General features: G+C 36.5%; 1 protein-coding gene across 4 annotated transcripts; it reads right to left on the bottom strand.

The window, feature by feature from the left end:
- Positions 1-1,059: 1,059 nt before the first annotated feature.
- On the bottom strand, positions 1,060-16,561 carry LOC126969229 (myrosinase 1-like). Of its 4 annotated transcripts, none has more exons than XM_050814576.1 (8): positions 16,431-16,561; positions 16,183-16,363; positions 13,242-13,329; positions 9,574-9,713; positions 5,165-5,829; positions 3,746-4,063; positions 2,730-2,968; positions 1,060-1,283 (listed from the first exon to the last, which is right to left on the bottom strand). In XM_050814576.1, exons 3-8 carry the CDS (start codon positions 13,280-13,282, stop codon positions 1,124-1,126), a joined length of 1,563 nt encoding a protein of 520 aa, XP_050670533.1. In that variant the 5' UTR covers positions 13,283-13,329; positions 16,183-16,363; positions 16,431-16,561; the 3' UTR covers positions 1,060-1,123. The 4 variants fall into 4 exon arrangements, with proteins under 4 accessions (XP_050670533.1, XP_050670534.1, XP_050670536.1 ...); XM_050814577.1 differs by having other exon boundaries at positions 16,183-16,280; positions 16,360-16,547; XM_050814579.1 differs by lacking the exon at positions 13,242-13,329 and having other exon boundaries at positions 16,183-16,278; positions 16,360-16,547.
- Positions 16,562-21,888: the final 5,327 nt, after the last annotated feature.

Genomic DNA, 21,888 nt, shown 5'->3' with positions numbered 1-21,888 from the left:
TTTTTCAAAAAGGGCGTCCATTTTATCCGTAACAGGGCAGTCCAAAGCAAGATGCGTTTTTGACCAAAATTTTCCCGGATGCCAACTTTGGGTTGCTTGTCTTACTGAAACTGCATTGTGTCCATAAATGTCACATTTTAGCGGCTTGTGTTGCATTGATTTTCCTTTTTTGTAATAAAGTTTTAAAATGTATCGTATTTGATTATTATATTCACTCATTTTGACAGATTTTGCGGACGATAGTAGTGGAGATGCCATATAGAACGACAATGCAGGTCTCGTCCCTCAGTATCGGAAGATACTTGCATCTCATAAAGAGATCACTCTTGTGCTTGTTGCGAATTGGAATAAAATGAACCTTGCTCTTTTGAACCGAGAACAGAAGTTTATACTTGTATATTTACCTGCAGGCAAATGATTCGAGTTGATACTGGTATGAGCCTGACTGATATAAGCTGCACTACACTACAAGTACGCCTTATACATTGTTTAGTTATGAGCGCAGCATCGTGTTTGGCAGTTTCTTAGAAGTCAATTTGGCTTGCCTTGCAGATTACCTTGAAATTGAAAAAAAAAAAGCGTCTGTAGCCCCATAGCTTGAACCGTTGACCACGGAGCCCTCGGTTTGATCCTCGTTACGTACCAATGTGTTTTTGGTTATCGACTTCATATGTACATTTATTCGACGCTTTATAGGGAATCTTGTTATTCCTCTGGTTTTACAACAGTCATTAGTTGTGGTGATCACTAACCATCAGTTACGGGTCACCTGTATGCTCGATAATCTTCCTCTTCCTTAAAAAAATTCGCAATCGCTCTAAAGTCCCAGTCCCGTCCCAGTATTCCAATTCTAAGCGACTAAAAGGAGTATTTTCTACGAGTGGTGAGACCAGAAATGGGGCTGATAAGTGGTTTAGAACTATGTTGCAAAATGTTAGGTAACAAAATCTGATCCCATTTCCTTTCCATTCAATTCAATTTTTAAGCATTTCGTTCACTTTTTTCAATATTTTCTTTTAACCATCCCTGTATTAACCGAAGAAAACAAAGAAAACTCTATTCCAAGAAGTCAAGCCGTTTTAAATTTTAAGTGAGACAAATGAGTAATATTATAAAAAATCAGTTATAGGAGGTCAAAAGTTAAGGGTATTGACATGTCAGGTTCGTAGTTCATATCGAGAGTGCGGGTGCGGATGATCTCCTTGTAGACATACGCTGACTTGCGAGGAGTACGGGGACGGGATGTATCGTTGAAATCTACTTCATATAGACCGTAGTTTTCCCTGAAAACAAATAGAACAAATATTTTACGTTATTTACTCCAATACCATTATTAATCATTTAGATGTGTAACAACAATGAAAATTTTATTAAAACCTTATTGCAAGTTCAATCCACAAAATGACATTTAAAAATGACTTGGAATCCAATAATTATTATTTATTACTGTGAAAATTTCAATACTAGTTCTTTTCTTGGAATTATTTACTGTATGTTTAAATTATATGCATATCGATAACACCACCTTCTGTTATCTTTTCAACTATAACTGATTCATTATAGGTTGCCTGGTAGAAATCGCTCTTAAGCGATAAGGCCGCCTATTGCTTTTTGTAGTCTCGATTTTTGTTATGTTTCATAATTTTGTGGTATGCAATAAAGATATATTTCATTTCATTTCATATTTAAAACTATAATATCATTGTTGGAATCTGGAAAGTTTCTTTGGATCTGCAACACGTTTGACGTTGATGAGAGCAATAATTGAGAATCAAATATGAAATATTTGATTTTATGAATGAATAATAATGAAAAAAAGACACTGAATAATTATCCTTTTTACATTTATAAATAGATTTGATAAATTGTAATCCATATTTTTGCTGCTACGAAATAGCAGGTATGAATTTTCTATGAAATGCCTTTTGATGGGCCTAAATTTTCCGAACATTTACCATTGTAATGTATATATTTTTACACTTTCGGAAAGTAGAGATTTCAACGAACAGAAAGCATACCAACTTTAAAAAAAAAGCTGATATTTTGACGGATGAATTTTGATTGACAATATGCGTTCTTTTTCAAGTCAAAATAAAGTGAAAAAATAAATATTTCAATTCAAATAAATTACAGGTATTTGGCACATAAAAAGGTAACTTTACACCAAATTTCGTTGAAAAAATTTGTTTTCTGTAAAAGATAAAAATAAATAACCAAAAACGTGGTTTTTTGAATTTTTCATATAAATTTTGAGGTTATGGGATAAAAGTGTGAAAACATGAGTTATAGATCCTTTTATTACCTAACACTTTGCCTTTGACTTTTTTTATAGGACTTGCAGTTTTGCCGGAAATCGAGCTAAACTGCTTTTTACCTTTAAATCGCCCGTAATTTACTTTTCCTTTCATTTTTTTTATACTCTGTTCCATTCCCAACAGGTTTCATCCTACTATTATTTTTATTGTTTTAAATTATCGACACTGGTCTATTAGGCCCTCAAAGATAATCATTTCACGACACCAGTTATTTTTTGAATAGTATTCATTCTCATTCACTGGTTTGAATTTATTTACTTGTTTTAATATTAATTTAATATCACCTTTTCGTCTGTTTCAATTGTTTCTGTGATTATATCGGATCGATGAAGGCTGTAGATTTTTTATTTTGTTTTTATAATATATTAGATTTACTTATTATTTAGTTTAGTAATATTTTAATTTCATTCTTACCGGTATCCGTTCCACCATTCAAAGTTATCCATAAGACTCCAAGCCGTATATCCAATAATATAAGAGCCCTCATCGATAGCGTCCAACATCGCTGATATATAGCCACGGTAATAAGTTACTCTGTCATCATCAACCAACCCACCATGCGACGCAAATCCATTTTCAGTAATAAAAACTGGTACATTATTATACACATTTCTGATGTATGCAAGAATTTTACTGAAACCCCATGGGGCATACTGAAATTATAATCCTTAATTAATATATTTACTACAGTTTTTGACTGACTTCAAAGAAGGTTGTAATAAAACCGTGTGTATTTTTTTTAAACGAAAACACAAAAAAACACTGAACTACGCATTTGATATTTGCAAATTGAGTAGAAATTGTTCGTTTCTGATTCTAGCAACAAATTTTATGGCCCGGTTCTTATGAACCGGCTTATTGTATATAAATTGTTTTTTTTTTCTTTTTTCAAATAATATTTTATTTAGCAACGCTGCCCGCCTACATTCTTATTATATTATGTACATTATACATACGTTAAAGTGTTACTATACATATTAATACATGTATGATGTATAGATTGAAATATATTTTTTTTCTATAGGAGTTTATTTATATATATATATATATTTTCTATAACATAAGATATTGCAACAACACTGATAAACATCATGGCGAGAAGAACTGAAAAAAAACTCGCAGCTCGTCTTTGAAATCATAATAAAACAAATTAGTCTATTTGATTAAAAGAAATTTTTCTTCCTATCCAAGTTCTTCAACTTTTTATACAATCTTCAAAGAAGCCAGTGATAATGTGCTGTATGTTTCATAGTGATTGGATCAATTAATGTATTTTGCTTTGGAATAAGGTCGCTCATTGGCTCAAAGCATTCAATTACTGTGAATACACTTGCAATATTATTTAATATCTAGTTATGTAATGTAATGATATAATGTGTAAAAATATGAGAATTTTTCTTAAAATTTTTAAAGCATAATATTTCATTTACCATAGTTCTATCAGATTCTCCTATTTTCCATTCGGGTGGTTTATAACTCATATATCCAGCATCTGCGTCGTGAGAAGGTCCTGTAAAACTGCTGTAATAGTAATATGTGGACGCGTTTCTATAAGCTATAGCTGAAGAGTAGTGATTTAGTCCAAAAAGATCTGACGACCCGTGAATGTATTTTATCTCATCTGGCGACAACTCGGGCAGTCTAGATCTTGGAAGTCCTTGTACCCTGCTCTTCAATGCTACCCTTTCTTTTATAATACGTGGGTAATCACCATGTTTTGAAAATATAGGATGGGCATATATTCCCCACTGAAAATATTGCAAATTTGTATTTAATTAAAAGTACAATATGATAAAATCAAACAGAAAGTTATGTAAATTGCGAAACATTAGACGTTCGGTACCCGATTTATTTCCTCTATCAGATTATCGGATTTGTATGAGAAGAAAAAGCTTTATACATTTACGGCTTGTTTAAAGTTATTATAGCTTATGATTAGTTTATTCGGACGTATAACATTTCCCACGTTTATTTGCAAGGCTGCCTGACATTCGGAAAACTTCAGAATAATCAATGTATTGACAGTGTTGTGAGCGATATAGTTAACATTCTCATTGTCAAGTATAATTAATTTTATACTAATATTATTTGTAAGGCCGTCGAAGTTGAAGAAATTCTTCATACCAAAGATAGGTCCAGAACAGAAGTCAATATTAATGGCAATACCTTGTGTTTCAGTAGTGCATGCCGGATTATCGAACGTGTTACCTAAGGCTAGGGTTACTATGGATGCGAGTTCTGACGAAAATTTGTTCTGACGAGTACGTCCGACGTACGACGTCGTGCATGTTCTGACGCGTTCGTCGTTGCCAGTGTTAACACTGTCATTGGATACCAGGCTTAGGCATTTGTTTCTTCTGAAGAATCCGTCAGAACTCGTCAGAAAAATTTTTCGTCAGAACGTTCCCAATTCCGTTCCCAATATACTATCTACAGAGAGAGATAAATTACTACCTTCTACTGTAAGTAATTAGCTGTCAATAATATGAAGCTGTCCCAATATTCCCAATAAGTCATTCTTATCGCCTTATATTAGGACGCGTGAATTGTAATTTCCATACAAACTTCTATCGTTGGTAAGTTATACGTCCTCCCATTGACAGACAGCATGTACGGATAAGGTGAGTTACCGTCGATAAGTTTATTGGGAGATAAAAGTCAACGAACTATCGTTGACTTTTCTAAATCGTTACTATACGATTTTTATCTCAAGTAGGCCACAACCGGAGATAGACTGAATATTGGGAACGGCCGTAAGTGCTGAATTACCGAGCGTGCCGGATTACCGGGCGTGCCGGATTAGCGAGCACCGGATTAGCGATCGCCTACTGTATTAAAAGTGTATTTACCCAGAACTGGTTGGCATCATTGGCTGCCTCGATATTCGAATTATCGGCTGGTTCAAACCACTCAGTGCTTATTGTTATAAAAATTATTCCATCTTGCTTAGGTCTAAATAGCTCGTCATATACATGATAAGCTCGGGCATGCGCCAAAAGCAAATTCTTTGTACATATGTAATCTGCTTCTCCCGTCAGGTTTAGTGCTGGTATTAAAATTGCATTGCCATAACCGAATTCACAAATCTGGAACGGCTCGTTCACCGTTATCCAATACTTTACTCTATCACCGAAAAGCACAAACACAGCTTCAGCATAGTCTCCAAACCAGTCAACAATGTTGTTATTCAACCAGCCTCCTAGTTGCTGCAGCTTTTGTGGCATGTCCCAATGAAATAAAGTTACCACAGGTTGTATGTTATTCTTCAGGAGCTCGTCAATCAAATTATTGTAATACTCTACACCGGCTTTATTTATTTTATCAGTAAAGCTTGTGGGAAACAGCCTAGTCCAGGAGAGTGAAAATCTGTAGAAGTTTACACCAAGCTCCCTCAGCATTTCAACGTCTCTTTTGTATAAGTAGTAAGAATTAGCCGCTACATCTCCATTACTGCAATCAATCGCATAGCAGGGCTGATTATGTATCGCATAATCAAAAATATTTTCGGATTTCCCTGAAATAAGACGTATTTAATTTTCCTTATGTATACATTTAAACAACAACAAATCTTGTGGTAACGTAAATAAATTTGTTTATGCCTACGAAAAATTACACATTTATTTATCACACTGTCAGCTTACCACGCTCATGTTGCAACTATCTAGATATACGGTCTTATAATTTGGGGTAAAAACGTAAACATCCAAAACGCATTTATTGCCCAAAAATGTATCCGTACGAATCGTGTAGACCGTTGTTTAATAAACTAAAATTGTTAACCTTTAACTTATACATTTACGAAGTTAGTATTTTTGTAAGGAGACTTAAATATCTTTTCACTATGGCCGGGAGCAACGACATACAAATAGATTTGTTTACAAAAAAGGACTTCTTTGTAAACTAAAAATTGTAATGCCATGTGTATTCAAATATTTAATAAACTTCCCGATGCTATTAAATGTTCAATATAAATGGCTCATTAATAACAACATCTACTTATGCTGTATCTGACTTTTAAAAATTGTGATTTTTTTTCTATAATATTGTATATTTTTTGTAGATGTTAAAAGGCATTTATTTTCTCAAAATTGATACCTTTAGAATTCTTTTTCATGACATTTCTAATATACTAGACACTACTACCACCAAATGGTGCCCTGAGAGAGAAGAAGCGGCGCAAGAAATCTCCCAGTGTTAATAATGTTAATACGATGCTACCATGAAATATGTTAAATTTTTTTTATTATTATTTGTTATGTTTTAGATTTAAATCATTCAAAATTTTACTTTTGAAAGAGCGACATATCAAGTCAATTTTCCTAATATGCAAGTATTGGGGTTGAGCAGGTTATCAACTGTAAAGTAGATCCTGTAGATACCACCACAACCCAAGAGGAAACTAACATACCAAGATTTAAGGATTGCTTAGTTAAGGTTGGCATAGTTAGTTCTTACATGGCAGTGCTGTTGCGCTTGGAGGTAAACACACAAGTATACATGTATCAGTGGGGCGCCTTTTCCTGTCGTGAAGCAGTTATGTGTAAACATTACTGTATTTTGGTCTGAAGGGCGACGTAGCTAGTAAAATTACTGGCCAAATGAGGTTTATGGCCGGTTTCACCATCGTTCCTTAAGTTATTACATAACTATGTGACTGTTTAAATAAAAGGACCCCTAAGTGAGCCTCTACCTTACAATGCCTTAGATGACCTCTAATTGACTCTCTTAGGGTGTGTTGGTTAAATCGGCCATTAGCATCATCTCTAAGTGAAGAGGACACTTGCGATGGCGAGCAGAGTTTTGTATTTCTCAAGAATCCTGAGCGGCACTAAACTATAATTGGCAGGGCGTATTGCTACCCGTTGGATGAATGTCTTGCTTGTCTCTTTACGTTTTCTCAAAAAAAAAAACTAACAATTGGGACTACTTGTACTGTCTGTTTCTATTTTCTAAATATAAGCTTTATTTGTAATCGCATTTGAATGATAACATGATACTTATATCAGAAAAAGGAATCGCGAAGCGCATGAAATTGTAAGCAAAATAGAATTTGATGTTCAAATTACTTAAATAATATTGTGATTACTTGAGTTCGAGAACGACATCTACACGCACATGAACTCGTCACAGGAATAAATTTCCACTTTATTCGTTTGATCATCACAAAGGTTGCCTTACTTTAACCATACACACACACAGTGGGAGGCTCCTTTGCACAGGAAGCCGGCTAGATTATGGGTACCACAACAGCGCCTATTTTGCCGCGAAGCAGCCGCTATTTTGAGCAATGCACACAAACACAAAGTGAAATACAAATCGCGAGTGTAAGACGTTGCTTTGTCACGCACACTTTAGTGAAAACCGATGAAAACAGGCCAGGTTTATGACTAAAGTAATTTTCATCGGTTGTCTTGCAGCAAGAGGCTCTATCTTGACGCATAAATTATTTTAGTTTAATTCTATTGTATTATATTTAAATATACATTTTAGCTATTAAAATATTATATTTAAAGAGTAGCAATTATTAAAGTTGAAATAAAAACTAATTGAATGTTTATTGCTAGTTACAGGGACAGTATTGTAGAAGAGAGTTTAAACTAAACAGGGGCAAGTTCAAGTATTAGATATGAATAATAAATTAACAAAAAAAAAATAAGGCCGCCACGCAACGCTCGGCAAGAGACAGTCTCGTATCGTTTTCCTTGGTTGGTCGAGTTTACTTGTTTTATTTAAATGCAGGTTAGGTACTCAATGGACTCAGTTTAACTCTCGAACATTTGAGACATCATGACAAATAACAATCGATCGATTGATTTTTCTTGATTGATCGTTCGGGTAAAAGACGTCCGTCCGAGCAAAATTGTGCAGAGTAATTACAACATTATAGATAATACTATTGAAGCAGAAAAAGTTAACAAGCCATAAGTTACGATATCATTCCCACTATCTGGATGTGTGGCGGTCCTCCGCAGTGCGGTTTTCAACGAGCTTTCTTCCTCGTACTGTGTAAAGCTGTGGAATAAACTTTCTAGTGCGGTGTTTCCGGGACGATATGACATGAGTACCTTCATACAAATGGTTTAAACTGTGACAACAATATTACAGTTCAAATAAGTACATCAGTTACGATCTCATACTATGCACAAATCCAATATCAGGAAAGAGTGCGTAAACCGTGCCAAATAGATACAAGACTATCGCACAAAATACTTGCCGCATGTGTAAATTTACGCAAATCAAAGCAATTAATGTACAAAATACATTGTATGAATATAATATTTAATTGTATTACAAATGTATTAAAAAGTTGAGGTCGCTCATGAAAATCCCGGGAATATTTTGATCTTCTGAACGGTTAAGGAGTAACTGGCCAATTATAGTGTACACAAAATGGATCCAATTAAGGTGTGTCATTGCCGAAATAGGATTCACTTTACCATATCAACGATATTTTCACTCAACTAATATAAATTGAAAATATTTCCGCTAAAAATAAACAATAAAATTGAATACAGCGGCCCCAAATGGCTGCCGTTAAATATATGTTTCATTTACAAAAATAAGAAGGAATATAGTATACATGGGGCACACTAAAAGTTTTGCACTTCTAGCTAATCGGAACTATTTGAATTTCGAATGTTATATTTTTTGAAACGTTGCAACCTTCTTAGTAATAAAATAAACAATTGGCGGGGAATCATTTGTCAATTGTTTTTTATCACACATTTTGTTGTAAACTTTGGGTCTACGTACACAACGAAAATGAAATTAAGTCGAAAAGATTTTAGAGCGATTATTTTTTATGATTTTAAAAGTTCTCTCTCTCCGCAAGACTGTGCCGCTCGTCTTCAAAATGCTTTTAGGAGAGGTGCTTCACCTTGCTTGAACACCGTGAGGCCTTTGAGAGAGGTCGGGTTTCGTGAAGGGCGGCCGCTGTTACGCAGGTAATTCAAGAAAACCCGCGGATTACCTATGAGACAATTCGAGGACTATTGGGGATTGGTATGAGCCAAATTCAGAAAATTTTACACGAAGAATTGAAAGTTTGGAAACTTTGCCGTCGTTGGATCCCTCATGAACTGACAGCGGAGCAGAAGCGGGCTTGCGTGGAATGGTGCTCACAGATGCTAATGAAGTACGACCACGGCCATTCTAATGCTGTTTATGACATTGTCACAGGAGATGAAACGTGGATTTATTAAATATCTTTAAATTTATCGTGATAAGGAAATTTTTAGTAAAATATTAAAGAAATTACCATCAGCGTCCCATGCGCCCTCAATCTGATATGATGCCGTAGCAGCTCCAAGTAACAAGTCATCAGGTAGTCTTCGTGAACCATGACGAGAGTAACCTCCACATACTACTACTAACGTCAGACAAAAAGCAACTGTGATTCTGTAAAATATAAATATTATTTTGAGCAAAAACTGTTATTATATCAATTAATTATTAATCTGAAGTCACCAACCACATAAAATTAAATTAAATTAGTAAAGGAAACACTTAAATTTCCACTTAGAATATTGTTTTTATTTAAATTATATTATTGAATTGTAAAGTAAACGCAGGTTCTTGTGTTTCTAACCTAAAAAATCAACGCAAAAATGATTTTAATTATTTCAAATGAATAATATTATTTCATATAAAATAATAAAGTATAATGATAAGATACGAATAAAATAACAAAAGTATAAATCTATTTTTGTATAATATAGGATTTTACAAGCCTTTACCATAAACACATAATTATCTTAGATCATTTATACGTCTCTATAGACTGTGGCAGCTATGAACCCGTCGAAAACAATTGAGTTGCACGGCTGACCTCTACTTTGAGCAATACACACACACTATAACAAAGTGACGTACTAATCGCGAGTGTAAGACGTAGGACATTGTCACCCACACTAAAGTAATAAACCTGGCCTGTTTTCATCGGTTGTCTAGCAGCAAGAGGCTCTATCTAGACATATATTATTATTTTTAAATATATTTACTAAAACAAAATAATTAACTTTAAAAGGCATAAAGGCATAAAAGGCATTTGTTTTCTCAATATTGATTCCTTTAGAATTCTTTTTGATGTCATTTCTTATACTACTACCGCTTCGGAAACAAATGGCGGTCTGAGAGAGAAGAAGCGGCGCAAGAAACTCTCCCAGCATCCTATTTTTTGCGCTCTTTTCAAATAAAATATACAATATTGTACAGTCATTTCTATCGCTATAAAATAATCACAATCTAGTCCCAGGCTATCCGATCATTTAGATATTCAGCAGTGGAGTAATAGGATTTACGACAGAGCCATTTTTTTAATAAAACATTTAAATTTATTTATAGATAATGCCTGAACAGTGGCTGGGACTTTATTGTAGAAGTGTATACATTTACCCTTAAAGCTATTATGTATCTTATGAAGCCTACTAGAATTAGTTACAAGCAATCCCTTATTTGTAGTGTTATAATAATCTATACATTGCTTCATGTATCTGTTTAGTTATAATTATACTAACATAATTTAGGACACTTTACTAACAATTATGATGGATTTTTATTTTCCGAATTTAAATTATTATTATTATTAATTATTTTCTTTTTAATTGCGATTATGACATATCTTAAATTTTAAACTGTAATTTTATCTGTAATTTAATTAATATCAAATTTAACTCAACAGTGACATATTACTGTTACATATAATTTAATTTAAGTTATGATTGTTTGTATATCTATGGGTAATGCCTGAAAATAAATGATTTTATTATTATTATTATTGCCCCCATCTAATAGAAAGGTTATTTCCGCCTTTAGATTCTACAAACTGTGTGAAAGCATTTTCTACTGCCTCCTGAGAAGAAAACTTTTTATCACGTTGAAAATTGTCCAAATCACGAAAAATATGGTAGTCCGTTGGAGCAATGTCTAGCGAATACGGAAGTTGACGAATGGTTTCTAATTGCATTTCCTGTAGATTTAAAACGGTTTCTCGTGCTGTAATGGTGAAGATCGATTCAGGAGTCGGGGCTGTTTCACTGCTAGTTTTGCTTTCATTGTTCGGAGTTTGGCACAGTAGACATCTGCCGATATTGCTGTCGGCAGCCATAATATTTTTCGCTTACGGTTATCGTAAAGAATCCACTTTTCATCGCAAGTCACAATTCGATCCAATATTCCTTAATTTCTGTATCGATTCAACAAGGCAACATAAGTGTCAACACGCGTTTCTTTCTGTAGATCAGTCAAATCACTTTTTTATTTTGTTGATTTGACGCAAATGAGTCAACATTGTTGGTAAGGTAACGTTAAACCATATCGCTAATTCCTGGGTAGTTTGGCTCGGATCGGATTCCACCATCTCTTTCAATTCATCGTTATTCACCTGTGTGAGCGGTCTTTCTCGTGGTTCGTTCTTCAAATCAAAGTTTCCATCACGAAAGCATTTAAACCAATCGTACGGTGCGTTCATTAGCAGACTCCTCCAAACGCAACATTGATTGCGAGCTGTTTCACACCATACACGTATAAAGCCGATTAAATTTTTGACAAACAATGTGAAAATAATTAAATGAAAACTGGTTATTTTATATTTAATTATTTACAACCATTTAAAATAATTTTGAGAATTCAATGATAGGACGTACGGAATTCATTTTCATCGTACTTACAAAATCTATATCTATTTTATGTATGACTAGCTGTTACCCGCGACTTCGTCCGCGTACATACAGGACTGAGCACGTAGTAGTGATATTTCAATTAAATTTTTAAATAAAAAAATGCTTATGATATATTATGCTGCCGCGACAACTTTTGCAAATAACGTAATGTGTTCTGCAAGGTCATAGAACATTATTTATTCTATTATCAATATTTTTAGCAGGGCACGCGATGTAAAGAATATTTTAGGTGATTTTTTACACTTTGGGTAACATTATAGGAGTTTTTAGTACGGATCTCTCTTTTTGAAAATATAACACAGCTTATGTCACCCGGGGATAGTAAAGCTTCCTTACAGTGAAAGAATTTTTCAAATCAGTTCAGTAGTTTCGGAGCCTATTGAATGCAAATAAATAATCAAATCTTCCCTCTTTATAATATTAGCATAGAAAACTCCTTGCTACAAAACTTTAAAATTGTCTTATTTTAAAACTAAACTGTGAAATAAAAAAAACACTGTAAATGTAATGACCAGTTCGTAACAGAAACAGTGCCCAGGTACAGCATGCCATTTTAAAAATTGTATTGAAATAAAACGTTACGATACAAGTGCGCAAAGTTCGACCACTATAATTATTTTGAAACATTCCCGCACGCTCACCACATTCCCGCACGCTCAGCTACATTCCCGCACGCTCAGCTATATTCCCGCACGCTCAGCTATATTCCCGCACGCTCAGCTACATTCCCGCACGCTCTTGTCAACGTGTGAGAAAGTAGTACATACTTTGCGAACGCAAATGCATGCGCAAAAGTCGATTTTGCGCATGCATTTGCAGTCGATAATAAGAAAAGGATATATTTTAAGACATTCCCATTCATGAAACTGTGTTACAGTTCAGTGTTGGTCGAACGAAGTATCTAGGTCAAGAGTACTATTACATATTCTTTGGTCAAGGATTAAGTAAAATTGCGTGATTTTTACACTAATTGGTCGGAAAATTACTTTAACACAGTGGCGTTGTGCTACATTATATTATATGATATTTAAAAAAAAAATACTGAACTTCACTGTATCCTACGAGTGTTATTACCCGGAAATAATTTTCCCTACTGCATCATAAATATCACAGTTTTATTTTTTCTCCGTTTAACTTCTAACAGACTCGAGAAATTTTTTAAACCTTTTATAAATATGTACTTTTGTATAATTCTGTTTTGCCGATGATTATCTCACATAAATTATATTATACTAACGGTACTTACGGTAAATTAAATGCAGCATTTATATGTCCATCCATTACCATTTCGTAATTATGTTGATAGTTTTACTTTTGATGTTATACAATGTTTCCTGAATGTAAATCCTCAATTATTTCGTCATATTATTGCAGTTTACAAAATAAAACTAAAATATTGTAAAATTGATACTATGTTACTAATTATTAAATTACTATAAAATTGATATTCAACGTAGAATATTTTTTATTATGTCTTCTTTTACACTTGTCACTGTTAAACTACCCACTGTAATTACACAAAATTGTCACTGTATTAAAGTTATTATGTAATATAACATTTTGGTAGGAATCATGTTTTGAGTTGGCAAAATATTATATACATGCAATAAATTAATATCCTGAAGTATATTCGTGATTTATTTTACTATACGCCAGCACGTCAGATGCTATAAGAAATATTAACAAAATATGCTGTTTTAAGCATTATATTATTATCTGGAATCCTACAAAAAATTCAGGTCAAGTACATGCTCTTGAATCATTACTACAAAAAGTAAACATCCTACCAATGTATAGGTTTCATTTAAGTATTGATCTAGAATCATACAGAACTGTAATTGCTTCGTTTTTTAAGTAACGGAAACGTTTACTTACATGTACATAATATTGGTGTTCCGCTTTTGAAATCTTTCTTATATACATGCGAAAGTGAGATTGTTTGTTCTTTACACTTTCACTGCTAAATCATCGACCGACATGAAATATTGCAATAACGTTATCAGAATATTATGATAATATCATGTTTGTATTTTTTATTTAATTTTTGATATAAGAGGGGCAAACGGGTTATATGTATATGGGTTTTAAGTCGAAGCATCCACCGTTGATAACAACCTTGATGCCCCGATCGGCCAAAGAGCTAGTAACCCATTTGCACCACCTCTCGATATGCCACACCCGATAGAAGGCTTTTGCTATGTCTAAAGTCACCGCCAACGCCTCTCCCTTCGACTCAACCGCTTGCGCCCATTTATGGGTGAGGTATGCAAGAAGATCACCAGCTGAGCGACCCTGACGGAAACCGTACTGGTAGTCGCTGATTAGCTGGTGCTCCTCTAGGTATCTCAAGGGTTGGTGGTTGATGATCGAGTCCATTACTTTGCCAAAAATGGAGGTAATGGCAATGGGGCGGTTGGGAGTTGGACGGATCCCAGCGTAGCACCTTTCTTAGGGGTCGGGTGCACTGTAGCCGGCTTCCATAATTTCAGGACTACGCCTGATGAGTAGGAGAGTCGGAAAAAACGAGTAAAGACCGGCGCCAATTCCGGAGCACATGTCTACAGCACTATCGAGGAAATGCCATCGGGCCCGCGAGGTTTATCAATGTCCAAGGTGAGAAGCGCCTTAAGCACGGCGCCATGCCGGATTTTTACCTCCGGCATGTATGACTCGCACCGCGGAATATGCGGTGATGGTGCACCTTGGTCATCCAGAGTCAAGTTGGACGCAAAGAGGGAGTCCAGATGATCAGCTTTTTCTTTCGCGTCATGGGTCAGCGAGTCATGGTCCCTGTGAAATGGCGGAAAGGATGGCTGGTATTAGTGTCCTTGGTCAGCCTTGGCGAGCGACCAGAACGCACGAGTTTCCGAAGGAAGACGTGCTAGTCTCTCGCCAATTCTGCCAATGTGCTTCGACTTTGCGTCAGCAATAACTCTTTTGAGGGACCTGGAGGCATGACTGTAGTGTTTTTTAAGTTCGCTGTAATTCACATCCTTAGATACCACCACATTGACCCAAGCCTGATAGCACTCCTGCTTTCGGCAAGAGTGGTCAAACAATGGTTGGGACTTGCCACCAATAGGCACAGAGGAGGATGGAATGAAGAGTTCCATACCTTTCATTACCACATCAGCTATAGCGTCAGCAGCGGCATCTGGATCACCCAGCGAAAAACAGGTCTACTTCCATGGGTAGGATGCAAAAATTAACCGCATCTCATCCCACTCTGCTGACCTATACTGCCACGCGCGGTGACAGCCTAAGAAGCACGGCCGTGTTAGGCGCGTGATCCGGAGCACCAGGCAGTGGTCCGAAGACCCCAGAGGTGGGTCAACGGAAACTAAGTAGCCGTCCGGATTTGAGGTCAATAGAAGGTCCAACAGTGAAGGTGTATGATCTTGCACATGTGGGATTCGCGTTGGTGCAATTATCAGACCATATGCTAAGGCGACGTCGTGCACAGATCTCGCTGCGTGATCGGTGGTACGTAAAACTCGGCGTGGTTGGCGTTTAAATCGCCAAGAAACACGATCTATGCAGTCTTTCGATCGTCGCAGTCAGCAGCCAGATGAAGCCCCTTGATGTTGCAAAAGTCTTCAGCGAATGTGCAGGAGGGTGGTTTGAGCCTTCTGCTATGTTTGCCCCGAGTCAGCACAGGTTTGCTCCCTCCAGAAAACGCGCGGCAGCCTGGGCATCTACTATCAGGCACATGTCCTAATTGTGAATAACAAGCACGGATTCTCCAGGACTACATAACTTGGTACCATCCTGGAGTAGTATATTGTAGTCCGTGCTACCATATAGATTGGGGGGGGGGAGGGTAAAGATCTCCGGATACCCCACTCATCCGAAACACTATAACGCCGCTATTTAACGCCGGTTTCAAGTGGAAGAGTGGTATTTCTCAGGGCTTGCCGGCCTAATTCGGTTGTGTCCGTTAGTAACCAACATGGCGCTACCACCCCAGAAGTATCTTTTTGTCACAATTTTTAATAATCCCGAGGGAGTTTTTTACGTATATAACGCAAACAGATTCGCGGGCAGAACCTAGGAAGTATACAAAATCTTTTTGTTTTTATAGTAAATGTTTTGAAAGGTCGTTTACATTTCTAAAAATATATTAAAAACCCACCCCAAGTCTTCCAAATCCTAATATATATACTATTTGGTATGAGAAAAGAGCATACCTTAAATTCTGGCACCGCATTGCTTGACACCTATTGTTGCGATGTCTTTCGGCGTTTGCCTCACCACTCCCATCCCGCCACTTGCCCGTTCGCCTTCTCTTATATAAAAATAAAGATGTACGCGCTTATACTATCGTCCGTATTGCCATTAAAATTAACTTTTATTGTGTTGCAGACCTCTCTGTGGTATGAAGAATTTCGTTAACTTCGTCGACCTCACAAATAAATTTGATATGAAGTTGTTATACCTGATAATGAGAATATTGACTATATCGCTAAAAACACTGTCAATACACTGATTATTCTGAAGTTTTCCGAATGTCAAACAGCGTCGCAAATTAACGAGGGAAACGTTACACGTCCAACTAAACCAATCTCGTATAACTTCATACGAAGTGTAATTGTAAAGCCGTTCAAGTTTACTCAGTTGGAAAAACGGCATAATAACATATATATATCCTCGTAATAAATTTTATATTTCAATTATAATTTATGATTCTTATATACATATAAATAAATACTGTTCATTGAATAATATTTAAACAAATTCAGTTGTGTGTTAACGATATCGAATACGAAAAAGATTTTACAGAATTTTTGTTTATTTGTCTCTATTTATGACCAAAATGCAAAAACTACTGAAGATATTCTATTCTAATTTATATTAGAATAGAATTAGAATTTTTTAATTTCAACACATTTAAACTAAGATTATACTAGACTGCGTATAGACTTGCTGACAGCGCCACAATGAGTGATCACTGACCTCTACTATATACCACTGGACTGGCGGCTGTCAAAAAGCTTTTGTGCCCGTTTGATATTCGCCATTTTGGCGCTGTTGGCCATGTAGCAAGAGTCTGCAGTACTAAAACTATTGACGACAACCTCAGCAAACTGTTACCAAAAAAAAACTCCTCCACTGAGTAAAACGTATGTTCGAGAAGCCACTTTCGAAGTTGTGTCTTAAACACCGTTGTGGAAGTTGCATCTTTCTTGATAGAGTTCGGCAGCCTGTTATAGACAGATGGACCCATTATGTATACTGATCTTTTAGGTATTTTAGTTCTCTATACAGCTCTCTACAAGAGATATCGTCCGAGACGCCCACAATGACGAGCACGGCTCGTTTCTGCATGACAATGACTCGGCCAACGTCCGCGGCCCGCGCCCAGAGCTCCGCACCGTAGGTGAGATTGCTGTGGACGGTAGCGTGATAGCATGAGACTATCACTGGCGAGCCGGCGTAATGCAAAGCAGGCCCCACCCAGTCTAGAGCAGAGCTCGTCAATGTGGACATCCCAGGTGAGGCTACTATCCAAATAAAATCCGAGAATTTTATTGTGTGTACCATCTCTAGTGGGGTATCGCCCATGGTGACTGTGAGAGGCGGCGGTGGTGTACCATTCAGGTAGAAAGACATAAAACAAGTTTTATCTCTATTCAGAGCCAGACTGTTTGATCGGAAACACTGCTCAAGTTTTTGAACAACTGAGTTTAGCCTCTGCTGCAACTCGAATGTTGTCGGTGCGGTGACAATGGAGGCGACGTCGTCTGCGTACATAAATACCTCTGCATCGCCGACCGCGTGAGGCAAGTCGTTTAACAGAAGGCTGAACAGAGTGTTGGACAGACAAGAGCCCTGCGGGACTCCGAGGTTCGTGATGATCTCAGATGACTTTTAACTTCCGTTTTGCCCTACAACAGTCTCATATCTCTTGGACAAGAATGAGGTTAGTAAGGACAGTGCCGGGCCATGTATACCGTAGAAGTTAAGTTTATTAGCGATAAGGTGGTGATCATATGTGTCAAAGGCGCGCGAGAGGTCGCAGCACAGGAGAGCGAAGCCTGTGATTCAAACCCACTTCGAATATTTTGCTGATGGCGGGAACTATCGATAACGGCCGGTAAGACTTGATATCAACTTTTTTGCCTTTGCCTTTTTGTAGCGTGGATATCTTTACTCCCTTGAGAGCAGAAGGATATATACCCTTGCGAACGCAGGCAATAAAAAGGTAGGCGATTATGCATTCAAGTGGGTTCTTAACGGCACGTAGTAGGTTAGCTGATATACCATACAAGTCTGTACTCTTCTTAGGGGCTATGTACATATTAACAATAAGCAATATCTCGTTATGTCTGCTATTTCTGTTAACACAGGGAACACAACAGGGAAAAGACTGACCCCCATGTCACGGGCTGTCCTAGTTTTGGGTCGAGGGTAATTTTAAGCAAAATTGTATTTTTTTTTTGCGACAAATAAAGATTTATTATTATTATTATTATTCGTCTGGGATAAAATACGTAAGCCTTATCGACGAGTTAGATCCATTCGAATTAGTACAGAGACAGTTGTATGCATAAGCAATATCAGCCAACGAGGCGCTGCACTTGCTGGCGGCGGTTGTGAACTTGAGATTCATCGCATCTACCAACTGCTGCTTAGTGCTAAAAGGAGCTCCATCAGCGTCCCGTATAAGGTCGGTCGATTCTCTCACGGTTTCCTCAGCCAAGTTCTGAATTAATTATATTCCACATACATTTCGCTTTATTCGGATGGTCGCAAATCAGACCAGAGTAGTATTTAGTTCTTTTCTCTTTTAAAATTGCATTATATTTATTTGAATATTGTTCGGCGATAGCAATTAGGTCAGTATTATTAGGAAACGATTTTATTAAGTTTAAGACGTCTATTAACAGATTTTTAAAAATTCTTACTTCGCTGTCGATCCAAAAATTTTGTTTAGGGATGTAGGGTTTTTTAAGTGGAAAACTTACGTCAAATTTATTAACAATTAAGGCCAGCAGAGCTTCTGCTAGCGCATGACAGTCATTTTCTACGCACTCTACTAATGCTTCCCAGTCAACTGATTCAACCGCTCTCAACAAGTTTGCTTTATTCGCTATTGAGGACACAACGTTTTATAGAGAACTTAGGTGGTGGCGTGGTGTTACGTACGGTCAAGCACGACGCCCAGTCGTGGTCGCTCAGGTGCGTCACGACGTCGGAGACAGATTGGAGTACACGTGGTTCAGTAGAGAACCAGTGTTTCCCTCTAGTCTAGTACGAAAGTCGACTAGTTGGCTGAAATTGTGCCTAGATAATATATCTAATAATTCTTTTTTAATATTTGAGTTTTTTAATAAATGTATATTAATGTCGCCCATTATTATTGCGTCTAAGCCTTCGTCACATATTTTTGATAGAAGTTTCTTAAATAGTTTTAAGTAAGTGGTATCATCAGTAAGATTGGAGTGATAAATTCGGACAAATAACGTATATGCAACTTCCACCACAGATGATCGTTGGTCTGCAAAAACTAGACATTATTATTATCCATATATTATGTGAAACATCACCTTCTTACACGTATCACAGACTCTTTGACTACATTTACGATGTTACAAATAGGAATTATTATTGTTATTATCATTTTATTATTATTTTTCGGCTATTATTATTAAGAATTGTTCTATTTGATTAATCTATTGTATCAACATCTGTGAATATTTAAAATGTTCTTATTACTTTTGACATTGTTTAAATTTTATTGTTAATTAAATTTTATGTTAGTTTTAATTTTATTTTTAAAAAATATTATATTCTGTGTTAATAAGTGTAATTGGTCAGTGTATAGGCCGTTCTTGTTAACAATAAATAAATAAATAAAAGTATCGACATCTCTATTGGATAAGGTGCTCGTTCCAACATGTATTGTTATGCAGATGACAGTGCTAGACGATTCCCGACATGAAGATGACTTCAGGGTAATCGTCAAGCAGCGTCCGAATAAAATTGAATATGCAATTCACGAGCTCTTTCTTGGGAACCGAAGGAGTTTACCGCCTAAAAATCAAATTTATCATATCACTGCTCTTCGAAGTCATACCTAGAGAGTTCCGGTTTTTGACCGATCAACAATTTTACAGTTATCTGGAAGGCAAAGCCAAGAAACTGCGGTTCATAGATAGAGCAAGCCTAAAGCCTTCATTCTAGCGGTCTCATCTCTGATCTTGAACACCCTGAAGCTGATACTACAGCTCAAACCATTTGACAGTTGCAACGCTCAGCTGCTCAGAGTGTCAGAGATCCTGTGCTGTATTACTTTTTTATGACAGGGACAAGACGTGGAGCTGATGTTAATTGATACGCCCCGCTCATTACAATGCAGTGCAGTGCCTCTCAGGATTCATAAAAAAACCCTAAAATTCTGAAAGGCACTACAAGTGCTACGGTAATTTTACTAGCTACGGCGCCCTTCAGACCGAAACATAATAATGCTTAGATATTAAAAGTTCACGGCAGAAAAAGGCGCCGTTGTCGTACTCAAAATCTAGCCAGCATCCTGTGCAATCCTCCACTGGAATGTCCTGTACTTTTTATACCCGGAGGAAGCACAGGGCAAAGCACATCACTTGGCGTTGCGTAACGACGTCGCTTCATTATCTATCATCTTCTCCCGCAATTATTTCCAGAAATGTTCCAAACAGTTGTTTGACCTGATTCCTGCTGCTGAATTCCACCTTCGCATTGTACTAGATGACATGACATTCCTCAATAGTGCACCTTTCCAGGAACCTTCTGACACGTTTAACCAAAATGACACATAACATAAAAGACTTTCTTAATAATACCACAGATTGGAGTACAGGATGGAGAGGCCACCCTGATGCTATTAAATAATAAGTTTAAATGTAAACATATTTTTGATGAAAAAAAAGGCCGCTGAGTTTGTTGCGCGCATTCTTCTCAGGCCTGAGGCATTCATTTTGGAATGGGTGGTAGTTTTTTTGAATTTCAATAAATGAATTTGAAAAACTTTAGAATGAGCTTTCTTGCGCTGTGTTTTCAGGACAACATGACATGGGTATCTCCAAGAACTGACAGGCTGGTAACAAAACTGTTTCATCTGGTGTTGAAAGAGATATTCGTGATCATTGAACCTAAGAATGTTTGTTTCTCTGTTACATTAAACATCTGTTAGCGTGATATTTTTTTTTTTATGCAATAGGAGGACAAACGAGCATACGGGTCACCTGATGTTAAGTGATATACCCATGTCGTATCGTCCCGGAAACACCGCACAAGGAAGTTCATTCCACAGCTTTGTAGTACGTGGAAGAAAGCTCCTTGAAAACCGCACTGTGGAGGACCGCCACACATCCAGATGGTGAGGATGATATCCTAACTTGTGGCGTGTCGTGCGAAGATGGATATTAAGTTATTCGCCAATTTGTCGCGCAGATACCTACTGCAAATTTTCATACGGTTTTCTCATGGATGTCATTATTAGAACTGGACCAAATTTAAATGGGACCACACAGGAAGCTTTCAAATATAAAAAATCATCAAAATCGGTTCACCCAATCAAAAGTTCTGAAGTAACAAACATAAAAAATTACAGTAGAATTGAGAACCTCCTCCTTAGTTGAAAACACAGGTAAACGAATTTCTTATTTTTTAATTTTAAATCTATCTGGTTGTTTCCAATTCCCCAAAAAACATAAATGGGATGAATTGTGAAGGAATTTAGATTCGATTCCCAGCTTTTACACACAAGTCTAATTTGCTACATAAAAAAACTTTCCTCTTAATTTTGACAGATAGTTTATTGCTTGGATTTATAAAAACTAGACCTTTGACAATTATTAGTTCCTTAACGTCCTAGTATTACATTACAATCTATAAAATGTAGTATATAGGTA

Source organism: Leptidea sinapis, chromosome 17, assembly GCF_905404315.1.
Source record: "Leptidea sinapis chromosome 17, ilLepSina1.1, whole genome shotgun sequence".
Taxonomy (NCBI): domain Eukaryota; kingdom Metazoa; phylum Arthropoda; class Insecta; order Lepidoptera; family Pieridae; genus Leptidea; species Leptidea sinapis.
The sequence above is the reverse complement of the archived record's forward strand: the minus strand, read 5'-3'. Positions and strand labels throughout refer to the sequence as shown.